The sequence below is a fragment of the Enoplosus armatus genome, chromosome 7 (assembly GCF_043641665.1).
Source record: "Enoplosus armatus isolate fEnoArm2 chromosome 7, fEnoArm2.hap1, whole genome shotgun sequence".
NCBI lineage: Eukaryota > Metazoa > Chordata > Actinopteri > Centrarchiformes > Enoplosidae > Enoplosus > Enoplosus armatus.
In genome coordinates, this window is record NC_092186.1 from 9,655,341 (window position 1) to 9,682,827 (window position 27,487).

The following is a 27,487-nucleotide window of genomic DNA, read 5'->3' on the forward strand; positions in this document are numbered from 1 at the left end:
TTTAACTTTATTACGCTCTAACTAACTGTACCGGTACGTCACGTGACCGTGCAGCGTTAACGCAACTCTCTCTCTCAGCGGCTCTGCTCTTCCTGCGCAATGTGCGCATTGTCTTCTGTCATCTTGGCACAGCACCCTGGTTAGGGCAGGGGAAGTATTTTCTTGTCATCACCGCAATCTCAGAGAGGTGATTGCATCTAACAATGGGGAACAGAGACGACGAATATGATTTCTTGTTCAAAGGTAAGCGGAACAGGACCTGCTCGCAGATAACCTTGTTTGACGTTACCTTTGTTAGCATGCCTGCTAACTGCGCTAACGTCAGTGGTCAGGTTTAATATCAGCTGGTGGTGGCAGCTAACTGTAGCTAGCCAGACTGTTTTCTTAGCTGGAGCGTTAGCAGCGTGTTTTCATTTGTCATTTCTAATGAACCTCACTTGTACTTTTACTTAAGTTGTGTTAGCGCTCTTATTTGTGTCAAGGTCTGCCGAAAATCATTTGTTTTGTTTCATGTATTTTGCAGAAAGTAGGGCGTAGGGTGTTTTAGCCCATCAAGCTAACTGAGTAGCTAGTGTAACGGGTGGAGCGATTACATTTGCAGTAATGAAATTCAACTTTATTGTTATCGGAAGAGAAGTCGTCCTTACATATAGCCACACTTTAAATCTTAGCTATCTAAACAGGAGCACCAACAGTGGCCCCTTCTTTCTTTAGACTGCCTCATGAAATCAGATAAATTTAATGGAAAAGCAAACAAAAAAAGCAGAAGATTAGACCTGACTGGACCACTGAGTCACTGGTCACATGGTCGTTTTACACCTTGGAGTTCAGTTTCCTGATAACATGCTGCTGACCTTGCAATCTTAACTGAAGTGGCATTTTTCAGACTGGTTTACATTGCCCCTCAAGTCGTTTTATGCCATTGCCTGAAGTTTGGATGCAGGGGTTTAAATGTTGAATGCTTTAAACATTTAGTTTACTGAAGAGGAAACACATACGCTTTATCACATCTAGTAAGTAATAGTGTTTAAGTACAGTAGAGAAAGAGGCCCAGGTCTATTGTGGGCCAGCTGGAAATTGGTTGGGGATTCTGATGACTCGTAACAACAGACACAGGAACAGAGGCCTTGAGAAACTGTTGAGTCAGATTTCCCAGAGAGCAGGTTTTGGCAGCTTTTTCCTGCACGACTCCCAGCAGGGCAAAGTCTGATAAGGTTTTCTCTGTACAGAAAGAAGAAAGAAAACAAGTCAGCGCTTTCTCTTTGATTGAAAATGGCCACGACTGAATGATCCTTGAATGATAAATGTTTTGTTTTGTTTGCAGTCGTACTAATCGGAGACTCTGGAGTGGGGAAGAGCAACCTGCTGTCCCGTTTCACAAGAAATGAGTTCAACCTGGAGAGCAAGAGCACCATCGGGGTGGAGTTCGCCACCCGCAGCATCCAGGTGGACGGCAAGACGATAAAGGCTCAGATTTGGGACACGGCGGGACAGGAACGCTACAGAGCGATCACCTCAGCGTGAGTGTTTTCTTTGTGTGTATATGAATGCTCTTGAGTAAAGATGTTATGGTTATTGTATTCATCTGGCCTGTGCCGTCACCAGGTACTACAGGGGTGCCGTCGGGGCTCTCCTAGTTTACGACATCGCCAAGCACCTGACGTACGAGAATGTTGAACGCTGGCTGAAGGAGTTGCGGGACCACGCCGACAACAACATCGTCATCATGCTGGTTGGAAACAAGAGTGACCTCCGCCACCTCAGGGCAGTGCCCACTGATGAGGCTCGAGCCTTTGCAGGTAAATTATCAAGCGCAAGCCAAGCCAGCCTTATCACGTGTAAAATGCTTTACTTTGTTTAAAATGTATCTTTCTTCTCTTCCCACATTAGAAAAGAACACTCTCTCCTTTATTGAGACATCTGCGTTGGACTCCACAAATGTAGAAGAAGCCTTCAAGAATATTTTAACAGGTAGGAAGAGCAATATGACAGCATCAGCTTCACCAGTGCCACAGCTACATACACAGAGAAATCAAACCACTTTTAGGAAGTTTCAACAAATCAAGAGCATCACTGTGTTTTTCTTTCTTGAATGTCCCTCTGCAGAAATCTACCGCATCGTGTCGCAGAAGCAGATAGCGGACAGGTCTGCACACGATGAGTCTCCGGGCAACAATGTAGTGGACATAAGTGTCCCCCCAACCACTGATGGGCAGAGGGGCAACAAACTCCAGTGCTGCCAGAGCCTGTGACGCTCAACTCCATGACACTCATCCTCCACCTCTCCACATCCACCTCGACGTCACATCACCTGTGCACTTTTTCTGTTCCCGTCGCTCTGCTCACGGCCAACTCCCCCTTGTCACTCTGTCCTTTTGAATTTTTCTTTCTGCCTTTCATTCTGTTTTATATAGGACTTTTGGAGTCACTCGTGCTTTTCTCTTCTGCCATGAAAAAACAAACAAACTTCAAGAAGCCTTTAATGTCACTTGGTCAGTCGAGTTGTTCATGGAGTCAATGTGAAGGTTCCCGCGATGCAGGAACAAGGCGGTCGTTGCTGTCTTAATGAAGCCTGTGAAGTTGTTTGAACCGAACTGAACTGAACTGAACCTCTGTCGCGTGCAGGGAGGTTGTGAAATACATTTCAATGGTTACCACTAGATGGTGCTGTGTAAATAAACTACAGGCAGTTAACTCCAACCTGGTGAAGCAGTGTTATACGTTTGACAGCGTGGTTCTTCTAACTTTCTTCTTACATCAGATAAGTTGTCATGCCAAAAATATCCTCATTATGTATTTATCGAAGAATATTTGGCTTAAGTTGTCATTGTTTTACTTTAAATTTAAGAACTGTATAAATTTACAATAAAATTCTCGACAAAAGTAGTGTGTTGAATTTATATGTTCTTACTGAAAATGATCTTTCCTCTGATTTGGTTTTGGGAAAAGATCTGAGTCTTGTTTCATCAAGTTGCTGGAAAGTATCTAAATACAATTACATGAGTACTGTGAGTACAGTTTTGAGGTACTTATACTTTACTGGAGTGCCTCCAATTTATGATACTTCATATTTTCACTCCACTTCATTTCAGAGGCAAATGTACTTGTGACTTTGTTATATTTGCCCGGCAGCTGTTACTAGTTACAGATCAAGATTTTACAGGTAAAACGTGATCAGTTTATAAAATATGAGTTACAGATTAAACTACCTCAAAGTATATACAGTACATACAATTTACAAAAGTAAAATGCTGCTCAGAAGTAAATAAATTAGTACTAAGAAGTAATAAGCATTGAATGATAAATATAACAATTTGAGTAATTACTTTTGCTACTAAGTAGATTTTGCAGACAATTATTTTACAATTAAAGCAACTTTTGAATGCAGGACCTTTACTTGTAATGGAGTATTTTTATACTGTAGTATTGCTACTTTTACTTAAGTTAGAGATCTCAGTACTTCTTCCACTGCTGTTAAGGAGTTAAATTTTTTCTGAGTGCTGTTTTATCAAGTTGAGCTGGGTTGTCTGGGTAACTCAGGGTACCAATCTCGATGCTATGATACTGTACACCTTTCTGAGGTAGCAGTTATCTGAGTGTCTACATCGTCTGTATCTGAGGGTAAGAAGGTGGGCAGATAAAATAACTCTTATCGTTCTGATCACTACACCCACTGAAAACATTCAAACATGTTTAGTGTTTTTTTTTGAGACTGTTGATTGTTTGTTCCACGAGGCAGCATATGGAATATCTTTGAACTAGTGTTTTTCTAACTAAGCTGCTTATATTTTCCAAATGCAGTAGATGGGATGAGGAGATTCTGCGACTCCCTACAACAGCAAAACTTGACATCAGCAGTTGTTTGTGCCCATTAATCCTGATGAAAAACATACAGCTGTGGTCAAAAACAGACTTACAGTAATGACATCTCATCCTGGCTGGACTGAGGATGATCTGTAAACAGCCGTATCACAGCGTCTATACTGTAAAGTTGACAATAGACTACACTGCCTTTTTACCACATACAGGTCTTCACGTGGAAAAATAACCTCAGAAGTACAGAGCAGAGAGCAGACAAATAATGATTATCATTAACACAAATATCTACACAAGAAAACAAACCACCTGAATGAACGTTCACCCATAATGTATCCTCATGTTTTATTAAACAATTCTTGGCTGATTGCAGGTACCACTATTTTGGTGAAGACATCTTTCTTTTTTTTGTTTCTCCACAGCACACCATAAACATCGTAGTATTTAAAAATATGAATACTGAAGAACTGCAACATAAATTGCAAATGTTACATATTAACATACCCACACTCTAAAAAAAGACGTGGAATTAAAAATACAACATAATGTTAACATTTACGTTTATTTGTGTAATAAACAACAAAAACAATGATTTAAAATCACTTCCTTTGAATTGTGGGAGCCATATAGAGTTGGTATAACATTATGGTTAAAGTATAACAACACTTTAAAACTCTTTGGAGATATGAGGATCTGTTTCATGTAGCTCTGATGACTGACATGAATGGGCAGTGAGCAGTGTTGCGTACTTTGTACAGACTTCCAATACTATCAAATGAAGTATCATAGTGATCTGTGGCTGCACGAGTCTGACATCTTCTGCTCTGACCTACATTTCAGTTATTTCTTCTAGAAATCAGTTCCACAAAAGATCCCAATACTTGGAGTAAAGCCTTGTTCATGACAAACAGTAAACACATGGATGATCAAATGACTTCATAAGCTTGTGAGGCCCCCCCGGGTGCATCGCAGTATTGCAGGATATAATCCTTTGTTCTGAGATCAGTTAAAAACACAAACAAACGATTAACTGGGGTAGTATGTGGGACAACAGTGCCAAAGTGTAATGTTAGTGTAGACAAAAGGGCAGGGCAAGGAAGTGACGCTTACGGCCGCTGGTCACTGGCCACACTGTCGGCAGCCAAACAAAGTATTTTAAAAACGGTTGCTCAACACTTACAGCAACATAGCTGGTGTCAATTTCCCACAAGCACTTCTGAGATCTACCCTGTTCCTATGACTAATGTTTTACAACAGCCACAAGGAGCACAGGAGGAAAAACTTAAATTAATTAATATTGTTCAAGCCTGATTGTTATAAAGTAAATATATATGTATATGTATCTTAAATAAGCATTAATAAACACGGCCGTGCATAAAATCCAAAGTTTTGGCCTCTGCACACCACAGATGATGTGCTGCATGTGCTTACAATGCAGTAGAAATGCATATAGAAGAACAAACAATGATCAAAGCATGATAATCAAATGTGTGATCACTCATTAAAAAAAATATAAATGTCACTCCAGAAAGGAACTAAACCCAAAAGCCAATAATTTTGATCTTGGATGTCATAAAATTAATAATAATCATCCAGTCTAGCTTTAGACTAGTTTTAAGCTTGCCTCGTTGCTTCTATTGCATCCTACAGAACTGCACAGTTATAAATGAAACGCAATAATACTGAACAACAGGCTTAACACCTGCATCACCCAGACAGGACAATGCTGTTGTATTCTTAAAGCCAATGTGTTTCGGGCCACACACTGACGTTGTTCACAACCGTACATGTGCTGTTGGGGTTTCACCGTCAGGCGTATCTCCCTGTGAAGAGCCCACAGCGAGTTAAAGTGGCAATTAACCGTCTCCCCGTACCCAAAATGAAGTGGAATGAAGTAATAAACTATGTTCAAAACTGGACCATGTTATGACGGCGGACACTGTGGCTTGTGTTTTCTGACTGGTTGATTAACAGCCACTATAAGTGACTTGATTACAAACAGCACCAAACTATATACAAAAGAGAGAAGTGAATTCTCTCTACTCCCCACAAAACAACCAACACAGCTAGTCCCACATGAGTCAGTAACATCAAAACATCCCCAGAAAATCCATCAAATGGACTTTGAGAAAGCATGTGAGCATCTAGCAGCTTCCTTGAAAGAAAAAAACAAAACAAAGCTAAAGTCAGATTAAGCCTTAATGGTGCTTGCATAATGTACCCACCATGAGAGTCATTGTTGGAGGGTAAAGTGTGTGTGAGACTGGCAGAAGCACTAAACACCAGCATTGAGGGTTGTTTTTTCTCCATCAGATCAGAGACACTGACGTTTGACCATGACTTGGATGAGAAATGCTCACAGGACGTTTCTGTATCCCTGATTCTTGGTGTGATTATAGAAACTACACACATACAGCAATGTGTACAGTTTGTAACCCCCCCCCCAGCTATAATTAAGTACTTTAACAGGCAATTAGAAGGATGCTTTAGTACACTGCATCAGCCACCCAACAATACGTGTGGAAATGTTCCTCTAAAATCCATTTTGATGGAGTTTTCTATTGATCTGTACACTTGCTAAGTGCTGATAATACAGGAACCTCTATGAGGACACTGTTAAACCCTACTTCGGTAGGAATAGTACATCTGTTCATTCTTTAGTGGTTTAAAACAAAACATTTAAACCACAAAAGAATTTTAACAATACACTAACACTAAAAAAAGAAAGAAAAGTATTAACAGTGCTTGCATGCATAACTGTGCATGTTGGCAGAGGTCTCTTCATGTACTGTGAAGAGCTCCATGTCCACAGTGTTTTATTGCACAATCTCTGGCTTTGCTATGCAGCTTCCCACTCCGGGATGACACGTAAAAACAGATGCAGGAAAAAAGAAAAACCTTGAAAGAAGTCTCGTGCTAAAATTAAAGTTTCATCTCAGCCAGCACACGGGCATCTGGACTGTGAAATGCAAATAAATCGTGGATCTAAGCTTTTCGTTTTTTCCTTTTACAGATTAACATGGGTTCACACAATAACTGCTTGAAAGAGCTTCTCGATGGCCAATGTTGTGCAGAGAATGCAAGGCCTATGTAGGTAAGGGCATGCCCAGATATGACATTTATCTAGCAGTTCACACACTGTCATCATCGCCGAACGACAATGAATGGACCTGTGGACCATCGGCGGGTTGTGGAAACTAAGCAGAACAATCATTAGAACATTAGTCCACTAAACAAGTTAGTTTGGTCATTTCTTATTCTGCTGTCGCTGTTATCTAATGTTATCATCGCATCCATGATAATGAGACTCTTCCTGTGTCTCTGTAAAAGTCTCTGCACATGTCAGTGCTGGTCCATTCTTCAGTGCCTTTGCATAAGCTTGGTCAACACCCAGCGTGAGGACAGACAAACAGACTTCATTTTAAATGTGCTCAGATCTGGAGGAGGGCAGATTTAAAAAAAGCGATGTGAATTACTGATGGGGCAAAGAAAAATGTTTTTAAAAAGCAACAAAAAAGCCCACATGTGCTTCTTTAAAAGGCTAGGCTTGATGCGTCGACAGTCAGCCCCCGACACATGAAAGACACCATTATCATCGACCGTCTCCATTTGGTCTCATACTATACTCTCATTGGCAGACTTCTTCATCAGTTTGGTAGAGAGCAAGGAATGTTGGGAAGAGTTAGACTCCTTGGCTTCAGGAATGAGCAGACGTACTTTCTGATTTGTTCTTCTCCATTCAGAGTACAGCTGACAGTGGTAGCGGAAAGACACCTGTACAGACAACCAGGTAAGAGAAGACAGAAACAGGGGGTCAATTATATGGATGAACTTCTAGCTGGTTGTTAGGGTGAGTAAAGTCCACTAATAGGCCCTTAACACCCAAGATGTACATTACAAGAGTGCTATAGTCTAATCTGTATGTGAATTCATTTTTACCAGGGTCCACAGGACATAGATGGTGAAGAGGGCGATGGTGAGGGCTATGAGGCCCACGGCCTGCAGCCAGCTGCCCAGCTGAAGATGGTCCTGAGCGCCCCTCAGGCACAGCCAGCCTGAAATGGCTGCTAGGGGTGTGATGAACAGGAAGCACACCATGTCACAGAACAGCGTCCTCTTCTCATTGCGGGGGCCGGGGTCCCGCAGCCACTGTGGAGTAAGAAGTAGGAGACGGGAAAACAGAGAAGAGGGAGAATATATACAAGTGAAGGAGAGGTAGAGAGACAGGTGGAAGAGAGATCTTAAGTCAATCAAGAACAGCAAAGACACACTATGATAACAGGCAAGCAAGCAAGCAGAAAGATGAGGTCAAAAAAAGCTACTTCTCCTTCACACATTTATATACGACAGTCATCCACAAACAGCAGCACAATCACGTAAAAACAAGGCAGGCAGAAAGATTGATGCAGACAAGGCAAAGGGCATTGACCTTTGTTACCTCTGTGAGAGGCCTCGGTCGGCGCTCAATGCTGAACTCTGTGTGGCAGAGCTCGCAGTAGCTGGTGTTGGAAGACGACAGCCACTTCTCCAAGCAGCTCTTGTGCACCGTGCCTAGGGTGCCTGTGCAGTCGCATGGAGACAGGAGACCTTCGCTGTTGCCTCCTTCGTGGCAAATGCGGCAGATGGGACCATCACTGAGACAAAAATATAATACATTAAAAAAAGAACTAAATCAACTCTGTAACTGCTTTTTAACCAAATGCAGTAAAACGCAGAAGGGGCTTGCTGCACATCAAAGACACTCAGATGCATTTAAGCATTTTGTGGAAGAGTGAGCAACGCATTCAGCGCATAGATCACTGTGTAGTGAAAAAAGTTATGATCATATTACTCACACAGTCTTACACCTTTTTAAAATTGCAATAAATGTAGAAACTTCAAGAATGGATGAAAAACACATGTAGATCAGAAGACCGAAAAGGGAGGCAGCAATAAATATACAATTATGTTCAAAAAATAAACATGAAATCTAACACGTCCATCAAAGAAACGAATTCTCGGACCTCAAAATGAATTTTACGAGGTAAGGAAGCGAGTGCGTCAAAAGTAACCATCCTAAATATAATTTGATAAATACATACATAATATAAACACTAGGCCTTTTTCACAGAGGAATTTTTGACATGTCACTGTAGGAAAAGCACAGATGTGAATAATAAAATCAACAATGGCTGAATTCCATTTAGCTGCTTCAGTGTCAGGGTTCTGGTGTTGTTGAATAGAACAGAGCCATTTGATAATGTTATTACTAAACCTGTGCTTTTCCTGCTACGGAGGCAGTTGCACCACTGTGCTGTGCTTGTCCTGCACATTTCTGTTCATGTCAATTTACCCCACAAGACCTTTTCCCTGGCGAGACGAGTCTTACCTTTGTGTGCCCATGGGTTTGAGCACAGAGGAGAGTAAGCGTCCGTCTATGGCTGTGACCTGGGTGACGTAGAGCGCCGGGCACCCATCACCACCTGCTTCCTCCACGCTCTTCCACAGACCGGTGCTGCTCGCACAGTCACACAGAGAGCCTGGCAGGTGGCAACACCCCCCTGTCGTCATGGTTACAGTGGCCACAAACTGGGCGTATAGGTGGAGGTGAGGGGGCAAAGGGTCAGAGGCGAAGGTTGAGTTGGGGAGCAGGAAACACAAACTCTGCTCTCCGCAGGTTGGGAATGGTTAGTTTCTACAAACACAAACAGAGAGGCATAATGAGTACTTTTACTTTTGGTACATTTTTATACCAATACTAAATGTACTTTGACTTAACTAACATTTTGAATGCCACTGTGGTATTGCTACTTTTACTCTGAACAATCTCTACCGCTGAACAATAAAATAAACAATATTACAGGACAATCGTATAAAATTACAATACAGGATAATATCACTCAGAAGCTGAAGCAAGCTGATATTTACATGGTGCCTCAAAAACAAAATATAATAAAGAGATGCAGTATGTTGATATCATTTGGGTCATCACTATAGTGTGAGAGAGTTAGCTTAAATGTCTTCCTGGTCCTTAAGGTTGCATTACAGCTAAATGTAACAATATTCTGTTTAGCTGTTCAAATTGAAATTAGACATCATATGAAAGCAATAACAATCGTACCCAACCGTCATATTATCAACAGTATTGTGAAAATATTATGCTGTTGTATAATTATATCGTCAATACAGTCTCGTTCTAGTTACACATAGCTGTATGTTATGACAGTGTGCTTCATGTACCATTCATTTCCTGCCATGTCAGATGAACTAAAGTTATCTAGAAATGCATTTTGAAATTTACAAGGAAGCTTGGAGGTGGGCCAATTTGCCCAAAGCAGCGACTAATCCATTATAAAAGCAAAAGTGTATACGTCAGTGGCAGTGAGTGTAATGTGCAGCAGACTGATAAACAGCTGTCTCCCCTCAGATAACCCCTCACTAGAGATAAGAGGAAGACTGCTGAATTTGCTACAACCTGTAGTACATTTGTCCTGCTGTTTGGAAATGATTCTGTACAGTAAACACACCAATGACAAATGGGACATTTCTGAGTGAAATGTTTTCATTTTGATTGATTGATACAGTGAGTTATTACACGACAGTAGACGCTGTACAAAAGGTATGTCCGATATGTGTCCTTTCCTTTTAAAGAAAGTAGCTACTCACCATTTCAGTGATACTACAACTACATTTAAGTGCATAACTTTAACACACAAACATATTGTATATGACACAAGACACAAGACCAGACTATTGGTCACAGATAAATACTGGGTCATTATAAAAGGCCTGGCTGTGGCTCTGTAGCTGTGTAACACCATAGCATTACACCCAAACTCAAATAATACACCATATATATAATCCTATGTACTCAATGCTGTTGTTGTGTTGTTTTTAAACAGGAGGTTTAATGTGGCAGATGGTGCAGAAATTCTTGGGTCTTCATTTATGGGATTTTGTGTCTTTTTTTCTATCTCCTTATGAATAATTAATACAATGATTTACACTCTACAATCACGTTAAAACTAGCTGTGACTAAGAAGAGTGGTAATTACAGGTGCTGGACGAAAGAATAACATTTGATCTAATTTGATCCACAAAATCAGACCTGCAACAATTATTATACTTAATATATATATTATATATATATTATATATTTATATAATCTACCTTTGTTGATAATGTGTCAGAGAAAAGATGTTTCAACAAAGTAAACATTCCTACATGTGGCCACATCACCTTTAGAATTGCTTTCTACAACTTGTACCTTATATATATATTAAATATATATGTGTATTATATTAAATAAGCAGCCCTTAAAACTACACATTACATTAGCTGTAGCTGTAACAGATATCATATAATATTGCTCACACTTGATTGTTATTAACAGAGCCAGCTTTGTGAGACCAGTTATCCAGGACTGCAAATGTTTGGTGAAACCTGAAGGCCTGAACTTGAACCTCTTTACCCATTCAAATCAATGGCAAACTGTTACAGTATTACTGCTTGGTGTTATTATTAATGCGTACTGATACAGCATGGGGGCACAATCTCTGATCCCCAAAACTAAGACAACAACAAAATCTATGAAGTTACTGTTGTCAGGGTTTTTTTTAAAGCTAGTGATGTACTGTATGTAAACACAGGAATAAAAACAGGCCAGTGTATTTTCAGATTAGTTGAGAAACATAAATGCATGTCATTTTTTAAGCCAGACTCAGTGAATGTGACTGTAACCGGTTTCAAAATGTTAAAATGGTGATAGGCATCAGTTAATAAGTACAGATACAATGCGGCATGAAACAGGTACTTGAGTCGTTTTCATGTTCACCGGGACAGGTAGCTAACGTTGCTGTTATCGCTGCATCCAGCTGTTGTAGCTTTGAGCCAGACTATTGTCTGGAACGGAGGGTTGCATCATGTCAATATAACAATACCGTACGTGGCGGCATAGATTAGCTGTGTATAACTATGTTGCAGTGACATATTTAAGACTTTAGCACCAATTGTCTTTCCGTTGTCTTTTTTTTTTTCCAATGTCAATTTTCATTGTCCAGCAAATAAACATGGTCCGTTAGTGCCCGTTACAGCTGTGTTGTTTGCTAGCTGCCAGCTGTCAGTAGCTTCAGTAAACTGCAAGACGTCCGCCTGGTTTAAAAATGAAAGCTAAAAAAAAAAAGGTCTACTCACCCCGTGTCTTCTTCTTGCAGATGTTTCACGGCGGCACACATTACCGCCCTAATAACCTCGTAATTCCTTCTCGTGTCATTTTTAGCTGTAACGTTAGCTATGTGTGAATTTACAGCACTGGTCTGAGTGCAGTGCGACTGGCTAGCTAGCGTTAGTGATGTTATTGAGCCCTGTGCTAGCTAGCAGCTCTCAGCTGATAACACACGGCAGGCCAGCTTCCGCTTTCCCGGGGCTTTAAATATACCCCAGAGGCTCATCATCATCATCATCATCAGCTGTCTGCCTCGATTGTAAAGACAGGCCAGACGAGTGCAAAACACAATCCAGACGACTTAAAATGTGATTGTGAATAACAACAGCTTGCCAAAGGGAGGGGCGTTCACCGAAAACATCACATGCGCAAAGCGGTCAGAAGAAATAAACAGACCGGGGACTTTATTCCTGATTCCTGTAATGCATTTAAAATCGAAAACAGATTTCACCAGAGCTTCTGACAACAAAGCACAAGACAAGATTACGTTTAAAAGCACAAATTGGTCGGAAAATGTCCATAGACTTTATTTTACAGTCCTGGAAGTGGCAGGTCAACTGCATAGTGAATATGAATTCTTTGTTATGGTTAATAATGCTTGTGTAGCCAGAGAGCTACTTAATGAATCTTTATCTGAAAGGCCGACCATATTATATTGAACAAGCAATGCATGTTGCTATTTACAGTTTCACATAATAAACTGATATATATATATATATATATATATATATTTAGTGGTGCTAAAATGCATTCATATTGACAAGATTTGTTTGAATGAGGATGTAAAATATCCAATATTTTAGGAGGCCTGCCCTGAGTGCACAAGGCATTGATTACATGCTGTAAAACTACATGTGTTCATCTTGCGTAGGAGCCCTAGCCATCATATGTGTAGATTTAAAAAAGGTAGCCCAGAGGCCGCATGCCCTTTGTACAAACATTTCCACTGACAGTTGACACCTAAGCTGCTAAACAACAGTAGGGGACACAGCATTAAGTTTAGAGTACACAGAGTGAGTAATGCATCCAAAAATAAGTCTTTCTGCTATATGGTCATGTGGATTAGGTTTATTTATGCTTCTGTATTTTCTGTGTAATGCCAAAGCAGCAAAACAAGTTTACATTTGCCGCCTTTACATACATTTGAAGAAATGTGAAATATCACAAGAGACATAATGTGTCAAATCAATCACACGTGAAAGCCAGATGAGAGCCACCCATAAAAACAATTTGCATTTCTGACTTTCAGTTCCACTTTCTCAACAGCCGTTAAATGTGGCTAGAGTGAAAGTGTTAACTGAAGAGCATTTCATATTACTCACATCTTTATCCATTTCTTCTCAACAAGTGACAATGAAATGGCAGCAAAGATTGAGTACATGAGAGGGGGGAAAAAAAGCACCACATATAGTGCTTTTTTTCTTTCAACCAACAGTATTCTTTACAACAACAACAACAACAGGAAATGTTACTTGATGTGTATTTCAAAAATATGTGGCGATTTGTTCCACTGAAATGATTGGACATAAGTGCAAAAAAAAGATTTTCATTTTGTCACAGCCTGCTGAAAGAGAGTTTGTCCTGAGCCAACTCAAGAAAGGAACGCGAGGCTTGATCCAGGCTGATGCCACTTTTTCACAAATAATAAATCGCACACACAATTCATTACTTTTTGCTATACAGCATTACACGTTTTTTTGTTTTTTTGCAAACAGCCCAGATTAGTAAATACAGCAATGAAATGCAATCTTAGCAGCCTTGAACACGCCTGAAAATGAGAAAACCTAAAACTGATAATGATTGCATCAGTCTCCTTTGGTATCTTTGTGCACTAAGATTAACACACACACAAACACACAAATAAAAACACTTGCCCACATTAAGTCAGACAGTCACAGCCAGTCTGGTCCCTGGCTCATGCTAATTTCATGCCACAGTGGGCACAGGGCTCAAAGAGGAAAATTAATATTAAAGAGACAAATAGTAACTCGAGACAGAGTACGCATCAGTACTCCAATGGTACCTTCTTCTCATCTCCTCTTCTACACCCGTATTGCATGATAGGCAGAATCAGGTCAACCAGACATGAAATTGGGATTCCACTGTAGCAAGTCTGTTTCACTGCAAGCTGAGAAAAAGAGGCAAGTAGAGACCACTTGAAGCACTGATACACAGGCCCACTGATCCCTCACCATTCCTTCAACAGGAGCGGGTCAATAGGACCATAAAGGATATTTAATTTAAAAGAAATTGTAGTTAACTACAGCTTTAAGATCAACTTCATTGCAGCAAACACTTCCTCCCTCTCCAGGCTATCATGAGGCCGTTACATCTGAGATCACGGGCTCATCTGAGATCAGAGGGAGACAAATGAACCAACAAACAAACAAACAAACAAAGAAGAAACCAGCAAAAAGGAATGTCAAATAAAAGAGTCTTGGTGTCAGAGACGTCTGAACCCATGAGGGTGCTGTGATGACAGTAACATGACAGCTGAAGTAAACCAGAGATGAAGAAAAGGAAAGACTGACAGAAAGTCAAACAAGAAAAGAAAATAAGACCATCACAGGCTTTGGCAGCAAGGGAGTTTGTTGCCCCTCTGCCCGTCCGAGGTTGGGGGGAGGCTTATGTCCACTACATTGTTGCCTGGAGACTCATCATGTGCAGATCTGTCCGATATTTGCTTCTGAGATACAATACGGTAGATTTCTGTGAGAGAAAACAGTGAGCTTTCAGTCAAATTTAAAGTTAGCTTACGTAGGATATCAGCTTCACATCATATTAAACAGTTTAGCACTTTTTGTACCTGAGAGAATGTTCTTAAAGGCTTCTTCTACATTAGTGGAGTCCAAGGCCGAGGTTTCAATAAATGAGAGAGTGTTCTTTTCTGAGGATAAGAAAAAGAGGAGACAAAGTATTTTTACACTTTAAATGTATATTAACAAGGGACAGCTTGGATAATAACCTGTATATACTCCAGATAAGTGATTTAGGTATTATGGTTAAACTGTAGGCTTGTTTAAAAAAGCAAAACAAAAACATAATTCTACTTTAATTACATGACTCTACTTGAAATGCAATGCTGTTCCCCCCGACACTTTACCTGAAAAGGCTCGAGCCTCATCAGTGGGCACTGCCCTGAGGTGGCGGAGGTCGCTCTTGTTTCCAACCAGCATGATGACGATGTTGTTGTCGGCGTGGTCCCGCAGCTCCTTCAGCCAGCGTTCAACATTCTCGTACGTCAGGTGCTTGGCGATGTCGTAAACTAGGAGAGCCCCGACGGCACCCCTGTAGTACCTGGTGACGGCAAAGTAAAGAAGATAAATGCAAGTGCAAATCATTTTGAGGCAGGAACATTAAAGACGACTGCATATTTACTGCAGTAAATGTTACTATTAAAAGTATAAATGACAAAATACAATGACTTGCTTCGTGATAGGTAACTTAATTAGAATCTATCAGTGGATGATCCAATATGTTAACCATGTTATATATACCATCCGTAGACATTACGTATAGAAATTAAGATAAGGCCTTTACATTAAAGTGAGATTTAAGGCGTGACTGAAGGATACAGACTTTACGCGCATGAGATCCTTAGGCATGAAATTCAACATCCTAAGGGGCTCAAACAGCATATTACCCTTTAAATAACCCAACTATGTCAAAACTGGTAAATACACTGCAGACAAATAAAAAAACAGACTGACGCTGAGGTGATCGCTCGGTAGCGTTCTTGTCCAGCTGTGTCCCAAATCTGAGCCTTTATCGTCTTGCCGTCCACCTGGATGCTGCGGGTGGCAAACTCTACCCCGATGGTGCTCTTGCTCTCCAGGTTGAACTCGTTTCTTGTGAAACGGGACAGCAGGTTGCTCTTCCCCACTCCAGAGTCTCCGATTAGTACGACTAGAACCAAAATACACACAAGAAAAGAAAACCATTAAAAACAGCAGCCCTGAAGTGTTAGTCTGACAAACTGTAAAAAGATAAGAGTGCAACCATGCTGGGGCTTGGCATGCCTTCTTCCTATCCATGTTACATTGTAGAGAGTGCACTATTTTTAAGCCTCAGTCCACCCTGTGAAGAACTTGAGTCATCAAAGCTAACGTTTGTAGATAACAACCACAAATATATGCATACTCTATTTTATATAAAAGTCCAGCACCTTGCTGTACAGTAAACTACAGCAAGGTGCTACTTAGGAAGTTACAGTAAGGCCCTAGTTTTTAGTTCAGATCCTTTTATTCTGGTTGATTTGTGGCTTTCATCTGATTTTGTTTCATACCGACCTCCTTGAGTATCCTCATCTCTTTTATGATTTATGGGACTTCAATTCCCCATAATAGTGCTGTAATAAAATATTAACTGGAGGTGAAATTTAAAACATGTGTTACCTCATTCTTACAAATTCAGATAAAATTGTGTCTTACTGCATAAGCCGTTAAGTAGAAGACGACTGATAATGTGATGAGGAGCAGCGCAGATAAATATGTCAAACAGCAGTTATGTTCGTTGTTTGACGAAGTCCACAAGTTAGCTAGCTGTTAAGTAGCCTTAGCTTTAGATGACTCGTAAAGCGGACCAATTTTAAAATACAGCTTCTGTCTTTACACGGGGAAGCTGTTGAGTAGCTTTCCGTTCAAAGTAAACTTAATGTCGTCTCGGATGATTGTGTTTAAGGAGGCCAAATAGCTACCATGTTAGCAAGCTAGCTTACTTATTTAGCCACTTATTTACCTAACGTTAGCCTGCTCAATCACTAGCGTTAAATGCCACCACTGGACTCCCTGATTGGTTCGCAAGGTTAAGGCATGCACTTCTAGAAACTAAGTGTTGTAGCATTACATACTGCTAGATTAATTTATAATAGTGATTACATGATTTGCTCGACAGCCAACAGCTACCATGTTACAGATTGCCACTTTGCTACTAGTAGAGCTAACTTTAGCATTAATGCTGGCTTAACGTTAGTTGACTTCCTCAGTTCGTAACGTTAGTGCTGTCATCGAACTTTAACAAAGAGGACCAACACGCTGTCCTTCATCCACCTTTAAAGAAGAAATTACCTTTGAACAAGTAGTCGTACTCATCATCTCGGGTTCCCATTTTAGAAGAGGGTTTGTTTTTTTTACTTTTTAAGTACTTTCCCACAAACAACAACAACCCTTCTCACCGGCAGACAGTAGGCACCGCCTTCAAGGAAGCAAACGAGCACGTGAGTTCGGGAACGTCGTTCTCGACCAATTGAAAATGTTATCACATTAATTGACAAATAGATGAACCAATCATCCACTTTATTTGAAAATGCCGACCAATCATTATGCGCAGCAGAGAACACGGCGGTGCATCACACCCTTTGTTCTCCAAACTTCGACGCCCTGCGTCTTGTTGAAAATAGAGCAACATCCAATATTAGTCTAAAAGTTCAGTCCTGTTCCTGACTGCATTCTGCAATGTATTCCAGGCTATATCAGTATGTTTATTTTAACGGTATACAAAAAATGTACAAGGTTTATGTGAAATTGAACAATACAATGGGCTATACTATGTATTATTAATTGGTCTTAACTATAATAAAACCATAGAGAAATACTGAGTTGGATCATGATATAGTATTATATATTATGTAGTAGACCGCCGCTGGTTGTGGGCTCACCTTCAGCTGTGGCTGCTCAGGTGCAGGTCTGTAGAGTTGCAGCTGGATAGAAAACTAGCAGAGCTCGTGAAGCAGCTCTCTCACTGACTTCTGCCGAGGCTGATTGAGACAGGCTGTACAGAAGCTGTGATTATGACTATAGCCATAGGATGACAGAGCTTTCAATGTTGATCAGTCTCTCTAATTAAGTTAAGTGATCAAAAACTGTATCCCAAATCAAAGGTGACTGGTACAAATGGCTCATTTCCATTTCAGATTAGGTATCTGGTGATTTCAACAAGGACTCAATACAAATATCACATCACATTATCTCCATGGACAACAATTCATAGAACTGCTTTATTTTGTAATCATTCTGATTGAGTCCAAACACACACACATACAGCCATCTATTTATCCTCACGTATAAATAGATGAATATACACAGATATACATAAATACACACTTCTGATATGCATATTCATTTTGAAATCATGCTATGTCTCTGTAAAGGACTCTCCCTATTGGATGAGGGCACACAGCGATTTGAAAACACGTACACAACACAGCTGAACAGTTGGAAGAATCCCTATTGATTTGCATGTACAGGAAAACCCACAAACTTCTCAATTTTGGATATCTTACAAAGAAACAGCTGTGGTTTATAGACCATAAATATACAGCAGCTGCATCTGAATAAACACACTGAAGAATATGGTACAGTAAATTATGTAGATTGCAATCATTTCTTGCCCAGCAGCAAAAATAAAACCAAATAAAAATAATATTCTCCGATTCAAATGGAAAATATATTTGTATATCTTTATATATGTATTTATAATTTTATGTACACATTCTCAGGAGCACAACTATGAGAAAGAAAAATAAATACAACAGCACGAGTGAAAAAAAATATAAACGACAGGCCTACATGTAAAATTTCTCAATAAGGCAATAAAAATGAACTTAAAAGCTAGACTGTACAAAATATTGCTGCTATGGTCTCCATCTGATGAACGACAGCAAACAGATTACAACTGGCCACTGCACATCATGAGAATGAGCTGATTTCTATTTTACATTGATGTGTCCTCCCTTACAGACAAACACGTAGAAACGTACCAACCAACTGAAGTTTCTGAAGTTAGACAAAAAAAATCAGTTTGTTGAAATTTAACTTAAGTCTTACTTGAGAGTCCTAAGATGTCAGCCACAGAGAGACTACAGTAAACACTAACCCTACAATGACTGTGATTGACTTCACCAACACACACACTTGATAACCCTAACAGAAATGCTGCCTAAATATCAGCCTGTGTGAGCAGAAACGAAGATAACGTGATGTATGTTTATTTGGCCTCTATCACTAGTTCTTCTTCAGGTCCTCTTCAGAAGTGCAAACAACATTCAACCCATTTACAAACTGCTGTGTCTCACCAAGTCAACATTGCAACGTACTGTGTTCATTCAAAAATACAGATAACAGGTACGATATTGACCGCAAATACTACAACTGATGCTCTACATCTACAAACATTGGAAATGTCCAGTCAATGGATTTCTTATTGTGAGGAGGTGAGGGCGACCAGGTAGAACACATGTCACTGATATGCTGATTATTCTTCCACCTAAAGAAAAGATGAAATTCTGTTGTTACAAATGATTTGTGTGCATGTGTCCAAAAACAGGGCAACACTGGAAGACACTGTAATGATGTGGAGATTACTATAATGACTGACAATGTCTGCTGCCTTAGTGTTGCAAATGATGCCAAGAGTCATGAGCCTCCGCCGTTTCCATAAGAGGTGTTGTGAAAAAAGTAGTAACACTGAATTTACATAACAAACGTGATGTAAAAAAACAAACTGGGAAATGACTAAAAAGCAAATTAAAGTTCTTTGGATGCAAATTGAAAAAAGAAAAGAAAAGAAAAAAAATTTAAGCATTTCAGTGAAAAAGTACCAGTAACAGTGAAGATTAGAATAAAATATGAACAGACAAAATAAATAAAAGCTCACAGTAGTAAAACAGCTGAAGAAAAGTTCAGAAATAAAAAATGTTGCAAAAAATGTTTGATATAAATAATAAATTATTATGCTATGAATGAAACAACTTCTGCTCACTGTATATATTCACTAAAGGAAACGATGTTTTGATTCTTCCCTCTATAAACTAAACTGCATATATTCACTACTGGAAATGTGAGGATGACAGAGACGTCTAGATGTTCTGTTTCTGATTGGCAAAATGATGGTTATCAACTCCAGTTCTATGAGCACAGGCAGAAGACCTCTAACACCACGGGCTTGACCACTGTCTCCTCACACTGAAATCTATGCATGTCCTGCTTCCAGGTGGACATCACAGGCAGCAAGGAGACCCGGGCAGGAGGAGCGGCATCCTATCAGGAGAGTCAAGGCCCATCATTACCCAGAGGTCACCATGAAGGTAATCGTCTGACGAGTTGTTTCTCTTTCAGTTGGTGAAAGAAAGCTGGATGGAAGGTGGAGGTACAGAGATACAGCCAGTACAAAGGAGGGTTGGTGGCCTTATCCTTACTGGCCAAACCAGTACATGCACATCTCAGTGTGCTGCTTTGCAGAGTGAGTGGGAAAGCCTGTTAGAGGGCTGTGCTTGTGTGAACTAGATCGTAATGTATAATACCTATGAAAAGTATTCACCCCACTTGGAAGTTATCACATTTTATTTTATGTTTACTGACATTAAAGATTTATTTTTATGTTGATCATAAACTTCTTTGATTCAATGTTGTAGGACAATAAAACATGAAAACTTCCAAGGGGGTGAATACTTTCCACAGGCACTGTAAGTTACTATGGTCTTTCATGTATGTCAAACATATAGCACTACCGCCATATACACACTACTGTATGTCACACATACACATTATTATTGAATTGATATAATTTTCATTTGTCAAGGGTGAAAGGCAGGGATGGTTGGAAATCAGTGATGTCATCACTGTGAGGATTTTTTCCCCTCTCTGGTACTCAAGTCACTTTCTCCCTCAGTGTGTTCAGTTTCTGTATGCATGTTTAAAATCCTGGTTCAGACAGAGATCCTGCTGCAACCGCTAAGGTCTGGACTTCAGACCGATGAGTCCTCTCCACTGAGACTTTCACTCCTCTCTGCCGGAGAACAGGGTTTACTGTTGGAGACAGACGGACAGACAGACGGAGTTAATGTATTAGGCAGGAGTGTACACATTGTTATTTCCCCAGGGTGTAAAATGTGTGTCTTCTTATGCATTACTTGCTAATGACAGATGAAACAGTGAGCCAGCTAATCAAAGTGCTTTTATACAAGAAGACACGGCGATAAAGAATAGATAAGGAAAGCAGAAATCTCATAAACATAGCAGACACCCCTGAGTGAGTAAGACATGTATTACACCTCAAAGTGATAAAAGAGACGATTTGACATGGCCTGCAGTTTGTGTTCCCTGTGGTCTACATCAGTCTGACTGGCGTGGTTTAATCTGAGTGAAAGTCTGCCAGCATAACGACATAACAAATATCTGCTGTGAATTTGGTGGAATATCGTGGATCAACTAAAGCTGTAAAGTAAAAATTTCCTGAGTAATTCACTCGTATCAGCTACATTAATCAAATCAAACGCTCGTGTTTTTAAGTTCACTTTGCTCTCTCTTCTCCAGCTGTCCAGTGTTTGGGTTAGTGTCTGCAGTGAAGATTTATTTTAAGTGGAAGATGAAAGGAGCCAGTTACTTGAAGCATGACCAATATTATTATTAAATTAAGTAAGTTTTTATGTTTTGTCGCACTTTTCCACCTAAACTGAACTGGTTATTAAATAACTTGATCAGGAATGTTGGCACAAAACTTGCTTTGGGACATCCCTGGTGTAAAGATGTGTTTGAGAAGATGAAAAAATTACATGAGTAGACAAAAAGTTATTAATGGTTGATGACACCTTATCAGAGTATGGGCGAATGCTGCTACACTGAATAAAGTAGACAAGCAGCCTGCGAAAGAAAACATCACATAAAACCTCTAAAGGAAAACGTTTAACTCTAATTGTCAAATTTACCTGACAGGCAGATAGACAGCTCTATCTGGGGTGAGAACATTTTACAAATAAATGAAAAATAAACTCGAATGCATTAAAACCCCACATTGCCTGAGATTAAACAAAATAGCATCCATGTCCTGTAAAATGTGACTCCTCTGTGAGTCTAATGCACATGTCTTTAGTGTGACCGTCTAGCAGCATGAGCTGTGAGAGTCTGGTGATACATGAGGCTTCATGCAGGCCGATGCAGTGACGCGCTGTAGTAAATGCTGAGCAGCTTGTTGTTGGAGGGACACAGGATGGCTGGTCGTGGACTAAATGGTCGCGCAAGCTGCGAGTGACCATTTCCACCCACTTATCAATGAGGAATGAATGCTGTAATGTAGGGGTGGGTTTCTGGATGCAGAACAAGCCTACTCTTTGAGCAATGATGGACTTTTGAACTCGAGAAGCTTTGTCTACATTTACTGTGGAAGCTTCTCACACTGGTAAAGTTACAACTGATCCTTTCCATCCTTGTTACCCCAGATAAACAATCACCACCAAACACACCTGACTTTATTCCCTGTCTAAGGGATTTTCCTGTACTTTATATTTTAGTCCGATGCTTCTCACTTACTGTCTCTCTTTCCCAATCCCCATCTGGCAGGGCCTTAGACTCTGAGCCATAGTGTAGCGGAGAGTACACCCAGGTCCTGTCCTCTGGAGGCTGTTTTTACACACCCAACACAGCAGAGGGGGACAGAGGAAAGGCCAGAGGCACAGAGACAAGCAGCAGGGGCAGGCAGGAGAAAGACACAGGAGATCACAGGAGAAGAAAAGACAAGACAGGAAATGAAAATTAGGGATGCATATAGGAGGAAATGTTGCTGAGAGACATCGGAAAGTGTGAATTTGACATGATAAGTGTAAAAATGTTAAAAGTGTTTAAAAGGATGTGTTAATCCTTTCGGCGGTTAGAAGACTTGAACACAGAGATGTAAATACTGGCAAATAACTGGTTGTACTGGTACAGAGGAGTGCTGTAAATATGATGGCTCTTACCGATGTGTATTTGAATCATATGTCTTAATGTTTTGCCCCATTTGGACTAGCTCCTAGGAAGCAAAGTGAAGTGTACAGAGCGAGGGATGAGTCGCTGCATCAGCCAAACAGGGAGGATGAGGAGCGGGAAGGAAGGCGGTGGGATTGGGAGGAAAGCCAGGATGCCAGGACAGTCAGACACAGAAAGCATCCTCAGTTGAAGAAAAACACAAGAACAGGATGTTTTTTTTCTCCTTTCCAACAAGCGCTCTTTGCATAATGTCTCGAGAAGCTTCGGTAAGGCTCCTTGTTACTGAAGGTACCAGCCCTTTAAGAGAGGGAAGCAGCTGAAGCACGGTTTGTTGGCGATGGCGATGATGGAGGTGGAGGTGGTATGGGTTGTTGACACACACTCACACACACACAAAGCTCAGCACGCTATCCACACGGGTGCAAAGGGGGACGAGGCAGGCTGTCAGTGAGTGAGGAAACAAATAACAGAAGAGTAACAGACAGACAGACTGTCAAATAAGAAGTCTTTTGTCCTCCCACAATTCATTGTCTTCACTTTTGGGAGATGAGGCATTGTAAAAACACCTGCAGTGAATAAATCACACAAATAGTGACAAGCTGTCATGACAAACTTGTTTCCTCTCAACACTGTAATCATATGTTTCATCAAACCAACAGTAATGTACTCCGGACTAATCTAGTCTACTGCCAGGACAGCGACCACTTACAAGACTAGTACCATCTAACTCAACTTCTCACTTACTGGCCAACTGGACTGGCATGTCCTCCTCTGTCGGAGAGGAGAGACCACCCAGGTCCTCCCATCAGGAAACTGACAACAACAGGGGTGTGTGGTAGGGGGACAAACACAAAGAGATATGAGACGTTGAAGTAAGGTAGAGAGGGACAGAGGAGAGAGGAAATGTAAAAACACTATGAAAAAAAAAGAAGCATGCTGAGGTGAAAATGGAAAAGATTGTTCTGCGTGTGACCCAGCAGAGATACGCTGGATGAGTCAGTGGTGACAGATAGATTCACACGTCTGGCAGCAACTCTGGTTTCATCCCACACAACACACTACTATCTCACCACTTTCATTACAGCTCATGAGGACAATCACAAGACTGAGAAAAAGAAGAGAAATAGGGAGGGCGTGGAAAGGGTAGAGATAGAACGAGAACTGAAGAAAAGAGATTCAGGACTAGACAGAACCGGGGGGAGGTGAGAATTATTTAAGAGTAGGGGTAACATGGGCGAACAGGGGAGAGGAGGAGGATGGAGGTGAAGAAGTGAAGATGAGGGAGAGCAGACAAAAGAAGAAAAACAATCAGATGTGGAGGAGGACAGGGGTGAAGGAGAGCAGAGCGGGAATCATGAAAAGTGAATGTGGAGACTGTTGATAGTGGCTGAATAATTTAGTCACGAGCCACTCTGAGGAACACACACACACACACACACACACACACACACACACACACACACACACACACACTCCCTCTGTGTCTCGAGTAATCACTCCAATCTCACAGCTAAATGATGTGCTGTGTTTTCCCCGAGGAGCTGCATGATCATAAATGCTGCCCCCTCTTGTATTAAAATTCAAACACATTCCCTGCCGCTTCCGTGTGCAGTTTAAAAGCTTTGACATCAGTGGATGCCCCCACAGAGATTTATTCTTATTTTCTCTCGTAAAAACTCAAGACAGCAAACCCTAGTGTGCTTGTAACTGGTCAGTGTAAACATAAGCAAACCAAACCTAATGATAAAATAAAGCCAATCTGCTCAAATGTGTAGAACGTCAAGTTAAGACATGTTAATCAAAATGCAAATCAACTCAGACTTCAGTCAGTTTTTTGCAGCACTTGTGCAATTAGCTTTTTGCGCTAGCTCTCTCTCACAATCATAATAGCAATTACATAAACAATAGATTTTTGCCATAGAAAAATACTATGTTTGAAAGTGCTTCGTTTAGTTGAAACTACTCCAACTCCTGAAGGATATGAGAAACAAGCAGAGTGGCGATATAGGGGCAATAACAATGACGTGATCCAGTTCTTGCTTTTTTTGTATGAATGTGTGGACCAGAACCTGAAGCATTCATCAATGGAAAAAGCAGGTTGAGAAACCTGAGTTGTGTGGGATGTCAAGAGGGGAGAAGTGATGATGATGATGATGGGAATAGCAGAAACAGACAGGGAGTGAAGCTGAGTGAAGCGATAGAAATTCTAACAGTTTCCATGTACCTTATTCCACACAAAAGATCTGTTGAGCTTTCATACTTCAGTTCGGATCTGTGGCAGCGTGTTAACAGCTGATGAAACAACTTACTTTCACTTGGCCTCGCCCTAGAAGCCATTTGTGACTGCACCGCCTGCAGCGTGTTTCTGTGTAGTTACACTTCAGGATGTGCACAGTGTTGCTTCACCTCATGCAGCGCTACAGACCCCCTGCTGCTGTGTACAGAGAGCGTGCCTCTGCCTTTTGAAGCATGAACTGGGCATCAGCCAGAGCCGGTCAGAGGAGAGGGCTGTTAAATAACTGAGGGAGCTCGTTGACTAACCTGTTGGCCATTAGGATTTCTCATGCCACATTAGAGGGTGTTTGATTCCTGATAGGAGACACCCAGCAGGAGCTCGGTCAGGTGGGAACATTTCTATCTGTAACTGTGATCATTGGCTCCACTCTCCGTCCTCCACCTGACACTCATACATTCATTTATAGCTGAGCTTTTGGGCACATTTAGACCTTCCAACACAACTTAATCTGATGATAGCCAGTTGCTCTTCGTAGGACAATACTGTAGACTGAACACAAACTGTGAAAGCTTCAGTTGTTATTCACATAACATGAGCTGCTGAGTGTGACCATCATATTAGACAGGAACTACTGCAAAGTGATGTTGACATGCTGTTCACTCTGCAAACACTCCAAACCAGAGTGCGCACTGCAATACACTGTGTTTAAAGAAACAGTTCGACATTTTGGGAAATGCTGAGAGTTAGATGAGAAGATTGATACCGCTCTCATGTCTGTCTCTTAGCTTAGCTTAGCATAAAGACTGGAATGAATGTCGAAGTATTCCTTCAACTGAATGCACCACACACTGCAAGCAATAATCACACACGCTCTTATTCCCATACCAGCCTGAGCCGCTACTTCCTGTCTGTGGTCCATCTGTCAACGCCTCTGTAGGAGTGCATCATATAGCTCAGTCCTTCGCTTTATGGTCAGATTGTTTATCACAAATATATCTCATATTAGTCAATACACATTAAGGCTGATTAAATATTAAAAACCATTTGATGGCTAAATAAAAATGTCAAACTCAAACAGATGAGAAGTGATGGGAGCTAGTCCTAGTCATGTGCTTACTTTCGTCTTCTAAAAGAATCTTTAAATATTAATTAATGTGTACATATCTGTGTGTGTGTGGAGGGTTTTACTTACAAAGTAGATATCTGTGATTGGCACGTCATCATCATCATCGACTGAAGCCTGACTGGCACACCCTGAGCCGGAAACCTGGCTGGCCCTGTCTGCCTCCACCACCATGCTGGGACTGGAGGGGGCTTCCTTGGCTGCCCCGGGAGAAGAGGGAGCAGCCGGGGCAGACGAGGAGGAGGAGGCTGCTTCAGGTGCTGACGAAGAGCTGGAAGGTGCTGCTGCAGTGGCATCTGGAGCCTCTGCGCCAGCTACTTCCTGAACCTCACTGTGGGAAGGCGGAAATGGGATTATTAGAGAGTTAGTGTAGACCCGGGCTTTTCAAAGCCTCAGACAACTGAGAAAACTGCGCCTCCCCAATAATGCTTTGGTAGTAAACAGGAGGTGTAATATTGCCATGGATTTAGTTACGCTGTGGGCTGTTTACATTTTGGCACCATCAAAAGTATGCCGAATTAGCTATTAGCAGTTCCTGTTTGCAATTTACCCATACGTGTACCGACAACAACAAGTGGATTACTTTGACACTGAAGAAAACTTATGACGCTGATTCTCAGGCAAGTTCTGCAGTTATAAGGAGCGATTTCTAAGCGGATTTATGGACGTTTACTCACCATGAACCTCTGAGATAATGATATCCCCAGAAAGTGAAAGTCACACTCAATCTAAAATATGTCTATCATTTTGCCTCAGTTTGAAAATAAATATTTTACATAATTTTTCAAGTAATGTTATTATACAAGTCATTATTAGTTAGTTTAAGGGCAAAATAAACAACCTGGTAACCCACACACAGCAGTTGCCAACATTAAGAGCCACTGATTGGGTCACTTGCCATAAGCCACTTTCCTGCAGCAGGGTGGAGGAACAGGACCAAGCTATTAGAGAAAACTGGCTCAGGCTAAAATTCAACAGCTGTGTGTGTGGGTGTTTAGCTGCTTAAGCTCTAAGATTTGCCAGCTGGCTGTGCGCTGCCACAATCCTTTATTGTTCCTGGCCAGATCATCAACTATTAGGAAGGATTTGGGCGCATCCGCATTGCCTTCTCAGCTTCTGTGTTTGAGCTTAGCTCCACCAGAGGAAAAACACAGCAGTTGGCCACACAGGCATCTCTAAGAGAGAACTGACTGGCTGAATAAATGAAGGGAACAGGATGCACAAAGTCTCTCTTTCACCCCATTTCTCACTTAATTTCCATACATCTTTTCAGTCAGATGGTTAATTCAGTCGCCTGTCGCTGTCTCAGCTGCTCTCACCAACCCCCTCTCTCCTCCCCGCCAGCTCCTTCCAGACCCCCAGGCCATATG

The 27,487-nt window shown here is 41.0% G+C and overlaps 4 protein-coding genes across 4 annotated transcripts in view; 1 reads left to right on the forward strand and 3 right to left on the reverse strand.

The window, feature by feature from the left end:
* Positions 1 to 145: 145 nt before the first annotated feature.
* On the forward strand, positions 146 to 2,870 carry LOC139288325 (ras-related protein Rab-11B). The gene is made up of 5 exons (XM_070909626.1): positions 146 to 243; positions 1,325 to 1,520; positions 1,606 to 1,799; positions 1,891 to 1,971; positions 2,107 to 2,870. The coding sequence occupies exons 1-5, from the start codon at positions 204 to 206 to the stop codon at positions 2,250 to 2,252; spliced, it is 657 nt and encodes a 218-aa protein (XP_070765727.1). The 5' UTR covers positions 146 to 203; the 3' UTR covers positions 2,253 to 2,870.
* Positions 2,871 to 6,586: 3,716 nt separating this feature from the next.
* Positions 6,587 to 9,366, reverse strand: marchf2 (membrane-associated ring finger (C3HC4) 2). Its single transcript, XM_070909232.1, has 4 exons — positions 9,185 to 9,366; positions 8,255 to 8,450; positions 7,756 to 7,965; positions 6,587 to 7,590 (listed from the first exon to the last, which is right to left on the reverse strand). The coding sequence occupies exons 1-4, from the start codon at positions 9,364 to 9,366 to the stop codon at positions 7,432 to 7,434; spliced, it is 747 nt and encodes a 248-aa protein (XP_070765333.1). The 3' UTR covers positions 6,587 to 7,431.
* Positions 9,367 to 13,082: 3,716 nt separating this feature from the next.
* LOC139288259 (ras-related protein Rab-11B-like) lies at positions 13,083 to 17,188 on the reverse strand. Its single transcript, XM_070909534.1, has 5 exons — positions 17,086 to 17,188; positions 15,730 to 15,925; positions 15,123 to 15,316; positions 14,826 to 14,906; positions 13,083 to 14,728 (listed from the first exon to the last, which is right to left on the reverse strand). The coding sequence occupies exons 1-5, from the start codon at positions 17,123 to 17,125 to the stop codon at positions 14,583 to 14,585; spliced, it is 657 nt and encodes a 218-aa protein (XP_070765635.1). The 5' UTR covers positions 17,126 to 17,188; the 3' UTR covers positions 13,083 to 14,582.
* A 5,891-nt stretch (positions 17,189 to 23,079) lies between these two features.
* pip5k1ca (phosphatidylinositol-4-phosphate 5-kinase, type I, gamma a) overlaps positions 23,080 to 27,487 on the reverse strand; it is a 36,354-nt gene continuing 31,946 nt past the window's right edge. The window contains exons 16-17 of the mRNA XM_070908217.1: positions 26,187 to 26,448; positions 23,080 to 23,199 (exon numbers count right to left, since the gene is read on the reverse strand). Coding sequence (XP_070764318.1) covers positions 23,158 to 23,199; positions 26,187 to 26,448 — 304 coding nt within the window. The 3' untranslated portion in view covers positions 23,080 to 23,157. The remainder of the gene's footprint in view (positions 23,200 to 26,186; positions 26,449 to 27,487) is intronic.